The sequence below is a fragment of the Pelobates fuscus genome, chromosome 6, assembly GCF_036172605.1.
Source record: "Pelobates fuscus isolate aPelFus1 chromosome 6, aPelFus1.pri, whole genome shotgun sequence".
NCBI lineage: Eukaryota > Metazoa > Chordata > Amphibia > Anura > Pelobatidae > Pelobates > Pelobates fuscus.
This window is the reverse complement of record NC_086322.1, coordinates 285,933,433-285,946,263: the sequence shown is the minus strand read 5'-3', so window position 1 is coordinate 285,946,263 and position 12,831 is coordinate 285,933,433. Positions and strand designations below refer to the sequence as shown.

Below are 12,831 nucleotides of genomic sequence, written 5' to 3'. Positions count from 1 at the left end.
GCCAATGGCGCTGCTTAAGGGGGGGTGCCGACCCTGACAAGTTAGATGCATGCATTGCGGCAGCGCGCAGGGGCGCATCACTTCCTCGCTCCCGCCCATTCCGCTGGACGTGGGGAGAAGTGGGCAGGAGCATAATGTGCACAGTGCAGAGAAAAAGCAGCCAGGTGCAGGGAGTGAACAGTAATGAAGGTAAGGTATGTCAGAGAATGTGTGTTAGTCTGTGTAACAGGAGCCCTCTGTATTCTCAGTGGTTATGGTGTTTCCCCTTACTGCAGAGGTTATAGTGTGTCCCCTTTTCTTGTTTTGTTGTAACAAAAGACACTTCCCTCTGGATTATGGAGAGAACTGATTGACCATCTTTTACCTTGGAACTATAACCCCTGTGACTTAAATGGTTTTGGGGCACGTGTGACAGAACCCTCTGTCTCTGGATTTCGGGTTTCTCCTTAATTGCTGGATTTTCTATTCTCCCTTGTGTATTCATTGATGGTCATGCTGGACCTGTCATCCAGTGACAGCTATTCTGGACCTGTCATCCAGTGATAACTATACTGGACCTCTCATCCAGTCATAGCTATTCTGGACCTCTCATCCAGTGATAACTATACTGGGCCTCTCATCCAGTCATAGCTATTCTGGACCTCTCATCCAGTGATAACTATACTGGGCCTCTCATCCAGTCATAGCTATTCTGGACCTCTCATCCAGTGATAACTATACTGGGCCTCTCATCCAGTCATAGCTATTCTGGACCTCTCATCCAGGGATAACTATACTGGGCCTCTCATCCAGTCATAGCTATTCTGGACCTCTCATCCAGTGATAACTATTCTGGATCTCTCATCCAGTGATAACTATGCTGGGCCTCCCATCCAGTGATGGTTATGCTGGGCCTCTCATCCAGTGATAGCTATTCTGGACCTCTCATCCAGTGATAACTATGCTGGGCCTCTGATCCAGTGATGGTTATGCAAGGCCTCCCATCCAGTGATGGTTATGCTGGGCCTCTCATCCAGTGATAGCTATTCTGGACCTCTCATCCAGTGATAACTATGCTGGGCCTCCCATCCAGTGATGGTTATGCTGGGCCTCTCATCCAGTGATAGCTATTATGGACCTCTCATCCAGTGATAACTATGCTGGGCCTCTCATCCAGTGATGGTTATGCTGGGCCTCTGATCCAGTGATGGTCATGCTGGGACTCTCATCCAGTGATAGCTATGCTGGACCTCTCATCCAGTGATGGTCATACTGCGTCTCTCATGATAACTAATCAAACAAAAGCATTTGAAGTAGCTCAACACAACAAATGCTTCAAGTGGTTTCCCCAAATTCAACTAAAATGCAATTTATAATGACTACTCCAGTCTCAAAATTATTCAACCCCTTCATGGCAAGCATCTTTAGTACTTAGTAAAGCACCCTTTTGCTTTATGAGCAATGGCATCCAGTTCAGTATTATTCTTAGGTTTGCATGCTGCACCTGCCAATTTCAAATCCCACCAGAGATTTTCTATGAGATTCAAGACTGTGATGTCTACTGTAGAATTTTTCAGGACTTCTTCTGCAACCAAGCCTTTGTGAATTTGAGGTATGCTTGAGATCATTGTCTTGTTAGAAGGTCCAATGATGCCCAAACTTTATCTTCCTCACAGACAACATGACATTTTCTCCTAGGATTTCCTGATACTTCAATGAATCCATCTTGCCTTCCACGTGCTGCAGGTTTCTAGTGCCAGACGATGCAAAACAACCCCAGAGCATCACCGAGCTACCACCATGCTTAACAGTAGGCAGAGTGTTCTTTTCAGGATATGCTTCATTCTTTTTCCTCACGACATACCGCTTATCGGTTGGGTTGAAAATTCAGTTTTGTTTCATCGCTCCACAGAACAGACTCTCAAAACCTCTGTGGCTTATTTAAACGATTTTGAGGATATTGAAGCCAACTTTTCTTGTGCTTGGGGGTCAATATATATGTACATCTTTGAGTTTTGGCATGGAAACCTTCTGTGTTTAGTACCTGCCCTACTGTGCTCACTGAAAACTCAGTGCCCGTTGCCACCAAGTCTTGCTGCAGGTCTTGTGCAGTAACTCAAGGGTTTTTCACGATCTGCCTTCTCATAAATCTGGTTGCAGCCATTAATAGATTCCTTTATTCTGCCTCATCTAAGCAGTGTAACCAGTGTTCCTTCAACTTTGAACTTGCGAACTATGCTTCAACGGTTTCTCTAGAAACATTCAGTGCCTTCGCTATCTTTTTATATACTGTTCCTTGTATGTGAAGGGGAGGATCTCTTAAAGGGACACTATAGTCACCTGAACAACTACAGCTTAATGTAGTTGTTCAGGTATGATCTATAGCTCCCTGCAGGCAATCTAATGTAAACACTGTATTTTCAGAGAAAATACAGTGTTTACATTGATTGATAGGAATACCTCCAGTGGCCGTCACTCAGACGGCCACCAGAGGGACTTCCTATCATGCAGGGCCCTAAAAAGGCCCTGTACACGTCAGACGTATTAAAATACGTCTGACGTGTGCAGGAGAGAGAAGGCACTGTGTGCGCACCTTCTCTCTCCAGCCTGTCAGCAGAGGAGGGGGGCAGGCAAAGACCGCGAGCTGAGCTGTCAGTCAGCTCAGCTCGCGGCCGCGCACACCGCGCGGTAGTGCGCTCAGGACTTCAGAGGGCAGCATGAATGCCGCCCTCTGAAGTATGTGCGCATGTGTGGCGAAGCCGCGCATGTGCACAAGGGAGCAATGATGCTTCCAAATGGAAGCGCCTGATTGTTCCCTGCTCGCGCCCGCCTATTTCGTCATTTTGACAAAATAGGGGGCGCGGCTTCACGAGGCTCCCGGCGCTGGAACCAGGTGAGTAAAAGACTCTGCCTGGAGAGTCCCTTTAACTTTGTGGACTGTTCTTTTGACTTAGCCATATTTCTAACATGCAGTCAAACATGACACTTAGCAAACCCCTAGCCAGTTCAGGTATTTCAAGGATTCAAGCTCAAGCGCAGCTGGTGCAACCAGTGAAGCCCTTGATTAGTTGCATCAGGTGTGCTTGAGACAACACATATTTTGCATATATCTGCTGTAGTGAGGGATTCGATTAAGGGGATTAAATAATTTTGAGACCAGAGAAGTCATTATAAGTTACATTTTCAGTTGAATTATGGGAAATAACTTGAAGCATCCGTTGTGTTGTGCTTTTGTTTGATTTGTTCATTGCAAACAGTTGAAAGTCTGCAAATGTTAACAATGAACCTGATTTTCAATGAGGGTTGAATAATTTTGATTACCACTGTATTTCTGCCTCTTGGTATGTATAATACATTTTACACACGTGGAATAGCTGTTCTTGCTAACCTTTTTGGCCAATATACTGAAAATACTCGAACAGGAAGGTCACAGTATGCTAGGGCAATGCAATGCACTCCTGAATGGATCACCTTTGACATTCTTATCCATTAACGTCTTAATTAGTAACTAGATCTCTTGGTTTCATATAGAGTAGCATGCCTCATGGTGTCTCCTTCTGGTCTTACTGATTTTATATGTTTGCACAGATGCTAATCATCGTCCAAAACAATGCTTTGGTTACAGAGAAACCATTTGGTACACAATCCCCATCCCTGTATCTATTTGTCCAGTACAAGTTGGATCTAATCTCAGAGCGGTGGGAAGGAGTGATACATGTGAACGTCTAATCAGTAAACTCACAGACCTTGATTAATTTTTTTGAACAGGTAGGATACAGTGAACACTAAACCATTAAACCGCATTGTTAGTGCTTATAGCAGTGGGGATCATAGGAACATAGAATGTGATGGCAGGTAAGAACCATTCAGCCCATCTAGTCTGCCCAATTTTCTAAATACTTTCATTAGTCCCTGGCCTTATCTTAAAGGTTCACTATAGTGTCCTGAGGGTGCCCCAACCCTCAGGGTCCCCCTCCAGTGGTGCCGAAGGGGTTAAATCCCCTTGAGCAGCTTACCTTTAACCCAGCGCCGGGCTCCCTCGGCGCTGGTGACCTCTCCTCCCCCGTCGACGTCAGCTCCCCCGTCCGACGTCAGGGGAGCCGAATGTGCATGTGCATGTTTCTCAATGCTTTCCTATGGACGCTCTGCACGATGGAGGCGAAATGTGCCTCCAGCGTCGCAGATGCGCCTCTAATGGCTATCCGGAAGACAGCCACTAGAGGCTGGCTTAACCCCAAATGTAAACATAGCAGTTTCTCTGAAACTGCTATGTTTGCATCTGAAGGGTTAAAACCTGAGGGACCTAGCACCCAGACCACTTCATTGAGCTGAAGTGGTCTGGGTGACTATAGTGTCCCTTTAAGTCTAAGATAGCCTTATGGCAGTGAGGGAGTTTAAGCATGTGTGGGATTGGCATAAGGCATACTCCCTCACTGTGTTAACCTCTACCACTTCAGCTGGAAGGCTATTCCATGCATCCACTACTCTCTCTAAAGTTCCTGATATTATTTTTAAACCTTTGCCCCTCTAATTTAAGACTATGTCCTCTTGTTGTGGTAGTTTTTCTTCTTTTAAATATAGTCTCCTCCTTTACTGTGTTGATTCCCTTCGCGTATTTAAAAGTTTCTATCATATCCCCCCTGTCTCGTCTTTCCTCCAAGCTATACATGTTAAGATCCTTTAACCTTTCCTGGTAAGTTTTATCCTGCAATCCATGAACCAGTTTGGTAGCCCTTCTCTAAACTCTCTCCAAAGTATCAATATCCTTCTGGATCAACAATTTAGTAGATATAACCCAAGAAAGATATATGTGTGTGATTTGTGTAATTTGGGGGGTATATGAAATCCTGGATTGCAATAGCTGCAGATCTGCAAGCCCTTCCATTCTAACCCAGCACAGACTTTCCATGGCTGTTCAATCACAGACTTTTCAATCAGCCATATTATTACATTGGCACTTCTATACAAATGAAAAACAGAATACTCACTCGTCACACGAAAAGCACATCAGCATCTGTACTGCTTTCTGTTTATGCAGTGTTCCTTTAAGAATGTATTTTTTTTAGCACCCTTCTTAAAATAGTGATGTCCAGGTGACAATTAATAAATGGACTGGTCCAATTACAGTTAATATTTTTATAGCGCCAACTTATTCTGCAGCGCTGTACAACAGATAAAACAAAACTAACAAAACACATTTGACGTACGGGAACACTAGGCTTAGTGGACTCTTTCCAAACGAGTTTACACCTGTAAATATTTAGTTACAGGTATGCATAATACCATTGACAGATGGTGCTATGAGCCTTTGTGATTTCCCCATTTTTTTCTTTCAAACCATTTTGGAGTGGTATATAAAAACCAGGATTCTCCCTGGCACCCAAAGAAGGTCTGTCTGCAACTGCTTAGATAATGCCCGATTCAGTTTCACAATATTTAAAGAGAGCTGTGCCACCTTAGACAGTAATCCCAACCCATCAAGTTTGGACGTCCAAGACGGACATTGAACCACCTTGTTATCCAAGAGACTTCAAAGGGACGGTGCTTGGGCGGGGTGGGGAGACAAGTTGATTTGACAACTCCAAACTAGTTTGACAGAAAATAAAGGAGACATAGGCTGCACCCATAACATCCTAGCCACAGTGATGAGCAGCAGTTGTGGTTATGGTGTTTGAAGAACCCTTTACGTGAAGCATGTGGGTTTACTAAAATGGGTGTTGCGTACATAATCAAACTGTGCTTTGTAAACCGACTGCTTAAACACTTTCTCTGATTTCTTAGAGAGACAGTTTAATACAGGTACTAAATCGGGACTGCCCATCCAGAATCAGGGCACTTTGTAGGTGTGTATCTGGATCGCAAAAATCGATTTTTAAATTTCTGCTCTAGCCGAGTGCATTTAACCCCTTAAGGACCAAACTTCTGGAATAAAAAGGAATCATGACATGTCACACATGTCATGTGTCCTTCAGGGGTTAAAAAGTCTCCAGAACTTGGGATCTTCATTGAGGTATTCTTTACACACTCCGTTTTCTGTTTTTAGATGACGTTTGCCAACTCAGCCACACAGAGAACATTTATCTCAAGAATGCAAGTCAGAGACATAGACATTTGTGAAAATTGGCACTTACATCAAACAGAAAATGATGTTGCACTGAGATGAAATATTAACCCTTTTATACCAGCAGGGTGAGGCACTAAATAGCATTGTAAACTCTGGCAAGAAGTAGTTTGGGCTTAGATAAAATGTATCCGGTTCCATCTTGATAATAGATGTTTTTTTAAAGGACACGTTTACACAGGACTACATGCCAATGCACAAAACACAAAACAGATTTCCACACTACATTTCCTTTCTCCCTGTAAGCTGGTCTGGGGATGCTTCTCAGAGAATACAGCTTGAGGTTCAGTTATGAAACCACAGCCACACCTCCCTCTGCTGCAGTTAAACCCACAGATATAAAACACAATCAAATGAAATGAAATGTTAAATCCCCTCAATTCACACAGACATGATATAACCACTAAACAGCTCTCCAGATGTTACTGGACCCCAACTCGAATGATCCCCAGCCAGCCAAATGTCAGGGAAGGAGTCATGGGAGTTATCATTTAGAAACATCAGAATTTTATCCCCTCTCCCCCATACCCCCTCTGTTACATGTCTTTTTTTAACCCCTTAAGGCCCAAACTTCTGGAATAAAAGGGAATCGTGACGTCACACATGTCATGTGTCCTTAAGGGGTTAAACAGTTTAAAAAACTTTTTAAAGGACCAGCACTGATCTGCATCACTAGAATATTCTTGCCATAAATTCTGCATCAGATTGGGACAGACTGAGAGTCTTTCAATACTGGCATAGGTTCTGTATGGACCAGAATTCTATGACCTTACTGGTCACCAAACTTGAAATTAGACTTGTAGATTACCAGGATCAATTCATTGTTTCATGTTTATTGTACAGCGCTACGGAATCTGGCGGCGCTATATAAATAATAAAATAATAATAATAATAATTTTTTTATGGGGAGTTTATTATTCATTTAGTGCATACTGTTATGTTTGTATTATTTAAACGCTGCTGTTGCATGTTTATTTATTATACGAGTTGTATTGTTTTAGGAGTGTGTAAATGGACTGATGTTTTGGTGGAATTGGTCAAACGCCAACTTTAAATAAACATCTCGTTTGTTCATCCTGTGGTCCAGCCAGGCTGAATCAGACAAAGCTGGTGTTTTAAGGGAAAATAAAAAAAATAAAAACATTTTTAGGACAGTCCCTTCTGTGTGCCTCAGAGCCAAAAGGAGAGATTGTATTAGGGATCTAAATCCAGGAACAGAAGGGAGAGAGAGAGGCTGCAAAGAAAAGGAGGATTTGGAAGGAGGCAAGGGCATTGGCAATATTTTGTAATGGAGAAGAAGGGACAGAGGGTAGTAAAAAAAAAAAAAAAAAATTGTATGTAAAAAAAATTTAAAAAAATTCTTCTTCCCCTTAACTTTCTCACTTGCTGACGTAATGTCTGATCCAGCCCTTATACTTCACCCTTTACACAAGCTGAGACATACAGAGTTTTTTTCCAGCTGCCCTCTATCCCCTCCCCTTGATGGCTTCTCCTCCTCCTCCAGCTCCCTTTCCTCTCCCCACCATCTCCTGCAGACAGTCCTGGAGGGCAGTAATAGAATGCATTGCTGTAACAGGCATCTAGCGGTCTCCCAGCTCAGCCTCCTGGTACAATGGATCATCCTGGCCTTTACAAGTGACTGGCACCTTGGCAGTGCCAATGCAGGTACCATACCTTGTCTCCAGCCTCTGTGCTGCTCTCTTCCATAACTTTGTCCTGTTATCCTGCTCCCTGTACATGTCTGTGTGTTTTAGGACTTTTAGAGTTCCCCAATCTCTGTCTGTGTGTTGTGTGTTCTAATCTCAGAGCTAGAATGATGAGCAATAAGGCATTGTATCAGAAAAAAAGAGAAAATACATTGTATCTTTTGGTAGAATTAAAGTCACACTGATTGCTGTTAGTTTCTGATTGTTGTTGTCATGTAATTGTTTTGTGTGACTGTGAAAGGATTTGTCAGTGTGACTAAGGAGAGGAGATGATGGCCTAGCAGGCAAGAGAAAGATCAGAAAAAAAGAGTGAAAAAAAAAGGAAAAAGAAAGCAGAATTTGAGTAAAAGCAGATGTGTATTGGACAGTAGTTGGGATGGGGGGAGGAGTGCATGCAACTTGGACTGGAGTTAAAAATTGTAGGTGGGATATTATAGAACCCATTTTAACTCTTTCCTGCCTCACACTATGAGTGATTTATTAGAATTCTGGGGCAACATTCTAAAAGTGGAATAGTTACCGTGGAAACCAATGGAATGTTCACGCTGTATCTAATACTTTTAGAATGTTTCCCCAGATGACTCCTTATACACAACTCCTGCACGTCTTGAGTGACGGTGGGACAAAACACTTTTAAAATCAAGTACGTTTCATTCTCTACCCACCGGCACTGCTTACCTGTGCTGGTTCCTTTTTAAGTCCTTTTTCTCTTGATTTCGTCCTTTTTTATTACGGCGTTTCGATTGTATTGGGATATATTTAATAATAATGATAAATTAATAATTTAAGATAAAATTTATATCATATCAGAATTTATATGATTTTGTATAACTTTTGAGGTTTGTTCACTCAAATGTTGAATTTGTTGGAAATTAGAATCCTGTTGGCAAAATTGAGACAAAAATTGTTGATCTGGAAGAGTTCTTCAACTTGGCTGTAGTCACAGCTCGGCTCTGTAAGTCTAGATTGAGCCTTTTGTATTTAAAGTCTTTACGATTCGTAGTTTGCTCAATAAACCCCTTTGTGTTGTACGTGATTTTAACATTGTATTATTTGTTTTATTAAAGATATTGAACTGGGAACATTTGAGTTTTATTCATTAAAGTGGAAACGGAGGACAGTTAACAAGCGAATTGCACATTTTTAGGCCAAAGAAGTTTAAAGCAAGAATTCAAAGTGAATTTCAAATTAAGGTCAAACTGGAAAAATTCTCTAAATCAGCTATGCTCTCATGTCGGCTACTCTGGCCTTAAATTTTAAATTCACTTTGAATTCTAACTTCAGTGAATAACCTTGTTTTGTTTTTTTCAATTCAGCCATTGTCTCCCAACAAGTTTACTTGTCAGTTTTTCGCAATCCTGAGCATAGTGAATACATCTCTCAATGCACAGAGATCTGACTGTACAGCCACGCCATGAGTTCCGCTTTTTAGTTTGTTTGATGAGGCAGGATTAATGAAATCCTCACTTTGATGCAGCGTTGCTATACCAGCACACTAGCAGTTTGGGCCTGTTTTCAAGTGAATAACACGTTTAATGTCCCAGAAATGCCAAACATTCTATTTTATATCTTCTGGTAACATCAGAATTCTGGGTATCATCGTTCGTACTATCGGTACTCTGGACAAACCAGTAACACCCCACAAATCTACTTAAACATATGGTGCTAACACAAGGTAAAACGCATTGTCCATCTCTTTTTGCACATGCAGAGGGATGTAAAAGAAATTGGAAAAGTTATGTCTGTCTTTGAAGGTTATCTAAAGAGCTCACAGTTATTTTAAGTTCCACCTTGGTATAATTATGTCTTCAGAACTTGCCCTTTGATGTACTTTGCTCTGCATGGGGGTTAGCATAAGGAGGAGGGGGACATGAAAATCCCACTCTGGAGCTATATATCAGGGGTGCCCAAAAGGTAGATCCCCAGATGTTTTAAAGCTACAGCTACCATGATGCTTTGGCATCCGAACACATTCTAAAGGCATGCAAAGCATCATGGGAGTTTGGTTCTACAACGTCTGGAGATCTACTTTTCGGGCACCCCTGCTCTATATTTTATCCACTAATTCGGGAGTTGTGGAGAATTGACTAGGAAATCGCAGGCCAAAATAGCTGAGTTTGAAAGTAGCTCAGTTGGAGAATGTCTCGAGGAGAGCTACAGCAATTTTTCTTTTCGCCACTGTTTCTGATGTAAGCGATAAACTCTAAAGTGTTTACAAATAGCTTGCCGGACTCCTGTGCCTATTGCGTACCTTCCAACATTTCAAATGGACAAAGAGGGACTCTTTCATTTTAGGGGTGTGGTTGGCGATGTGGCCAGGGAAGGGGTTGTTCTGATAAACGTTAGATGACTTACTAATAACAATTTATACAACTAAACTGTAAGTTAGAACAAGAACAATGTATCGTGTTGACACAGACTGGTTTCTAAACACATTTCTTGTAGTCTAAATACACATTATTGGCGCATCCATCATGCCTATTGCTGATGTACCTTGAATGGAGACCTGCGTGTCCCACTGCTATATCGTTTGACTGCCATGTTTGCTTATTCATTTTGTTGACAGACAATAATAAAAAGTGACTTTACAAAAAAAAAAAAAAAAAAAAAAGTTTGCAAATCAGTTTTCAAGTCAAAAAAAAAAATACACATTACTGGCAGTATTATTGCTGTGAAAATCTGTTATACACTCACATTACTGGGAGTATTATTGCTGTGGGGCTCTGTTATACACTCAGACAAATTACTGGGAGTATTATTGCTGTGGAGCTCTGTTATACACTCACATTACTGGGAGTATTATTGCTGTGGAGCTCTGTTATACACTCACATTACTGGGAGTATTATTGCTGTGGAGCTCTGTTATACGCTCAGACACATTACTGGGAGTATTATTGCTGCGCAGCTCTGTTATACACTCAGTCACATTACTGGGAGTATTATTACTGTGGAGCTCTGTTATACACTCAGACACATTACTGGGAGTATTATTGCTGTGGGGCTCTGTTATACACACAGATACATTACTGGGAGTATTATTGCTGTGAAGCTCTGTTATCCACACAGACACATTGCTGGGAGTATTATTGCTGTGGGGCTCTGTTATACACTCAGACACATTACTGGGAGTATTATTGCTGTGGAGCTCTGTTATACACTCAGACACATTACTGGGAGTATTATTGCTGTGGAGCTCTGTTATACACTCACACACATTACTGGGAGTATTATTGCTGAGGAGCTCGGTTATACACTCAGACACATTATTGGGAGTATTATTGCTGTGGGGCTCTGTTATACACTCAGTGACATTACTGGGAGTATTATTGCTGTGGAGCTCTGTTATACACTCAGACACATTACTTGGAGTATTATTGCTGTGGGGCTCTGTAAGACACTCAGACAAATTACTGGGAGTATTATTGCTGTGGAGCTCTGTTATACACTCAGTGACATTACTGGGAGTATTATTGCTGTGGGGCTCTGTTATACACTCAGTGACATTACTGGGAGTATTATTGCTGTGGAGCTCTGTTATACACTCAGACACATTACTTGGAGTATTATTGCTGTGGGGCTCTGTAAGACACTCAGACAAATTACTGGGAGTATTATTGCTGTGGAGCTCTGTTATACACTCACATTACTGGGAGTATTATTGCTGTGGAGCTCTGTTATACACTCACATTACTGGGAGTATTATTGCTGTGGAGCTCTGTTATACGCTCAGACACATTACTGGGAGTATTATTGCTGCGCAGCTCTGTTATACACTCAGTCACATTACTGGGAGTATTATTACTGTGGAGCTCTGTTATACACTCAGACACATTACTGGGAGTATTATTGCTGTGGGGCTCTGTTATACACTCAGTGACATTACTGGGAGTATTATTGCTGTGGAGCTCTGTTATACACTCAGACACATTACTTGGAGTATTATTGCTGTGGGGCTCTGTAAGACACTCAGACAAATTACTGGGAGTATTATTGCTGTGGAGCTCTGTTATACACTCAGTGACATTACTGGGAGTATTATTGCTGTGGGGCTCTGTTATACACTCAGTGACATTACTGGGAGTATTATTGCTGTGGAGCTCTGTTATACACTCAGACACATTACTTGGAGTATTATTGCTGTGGGGCTCTGTAAGACACTCAGACAAATTACTGGGAGTATTATTGCTGTGGAGCTCTGTTATACACTCACATTACTGGGAGTATTATTGCTGTGGAGCTCTGTTATACACTCACATTACTGGGAGTATTATTGCTGTGGAGCTCTGTTATACGCTCAGACACATTACTGGGAGTATTATTGCTGCGCAGCTCTGTTATACACTCAGTCACATTACTGGGAGTATTATTACTGTGGAGCTCTGTTATACACTCAGACACATTACTGGGAGTATTATTGCTGTGGGGCTCTGTTATACACACAGATACATTACTGGGAGTATTATTGCTGTGAAGCTCTGTTATCCACACAGACACATTGCTGGGAGTATTATTGCTGTGGGGCTCTGTTATACACTCAGACACATTACTGGGAGTATTATTGCTGTGGGGCTCTGTTATACACTCAGTGACATTACTGGGAGTATTATTGCTGTGGGGCTCTGTTATACACTCAGACACATTACTTGGAGTATTATTGCTGTGGTGCTCTGTAAGACACTCAGACAAATTACTGGGAGTATTATTGCTGTGGAGCTCTGTTATACACTCAGTGACATTACTGGGAGTATTATTGCTGTGGGGCTCTGTTATACACTCAGTGACATTACTGGGAGTATTATTGCTGTGGAGCTCTGTTATACACTCAGACACATTACTTGGAGTATTATTGCTGTGGGGCTCTGTAAGACACTCAGACAAATTACTGGGAGTATTATTGCTGTGGAGCTCTGTTATACACTCACATTACTGGGAGTATTATTGCTGTGGAGCTCTGTTATACACTCACATTACTGGGAGTATTATTGCTGTGGAGCTCTGTTATACGCTCAGACACATTACTGGGAG

The 12,831-nt window shown here is 41.9% G+C and overlaps 1 protein-coding gene across 1 annotated transcript in view; it reads left to right on the top strand.

Moving 5' to 3' along the window:
- The first annotated feature begins 7,549 nt into the window (after window positions 1-7,549).
- The window catches only part of MRC2 (mannose receptor C type 2), a 74,893-nt gene continuing 69,611 nt past the window's right edge, over window positions 7,550-12,831 (top strand). Inside the window, exon 1 of the mRNA XM_063459364.1 lies at window positions 7,550-7,765. Coding sequence (XP_063315434.1) covers window positions 7,660-7,765 — 106 coding nt within the window. The 5' untranslated portion in view covers window positions 7,550-7,659. The remainder of the gene's footprint in view (window positions 7,766-12,831) is intronic.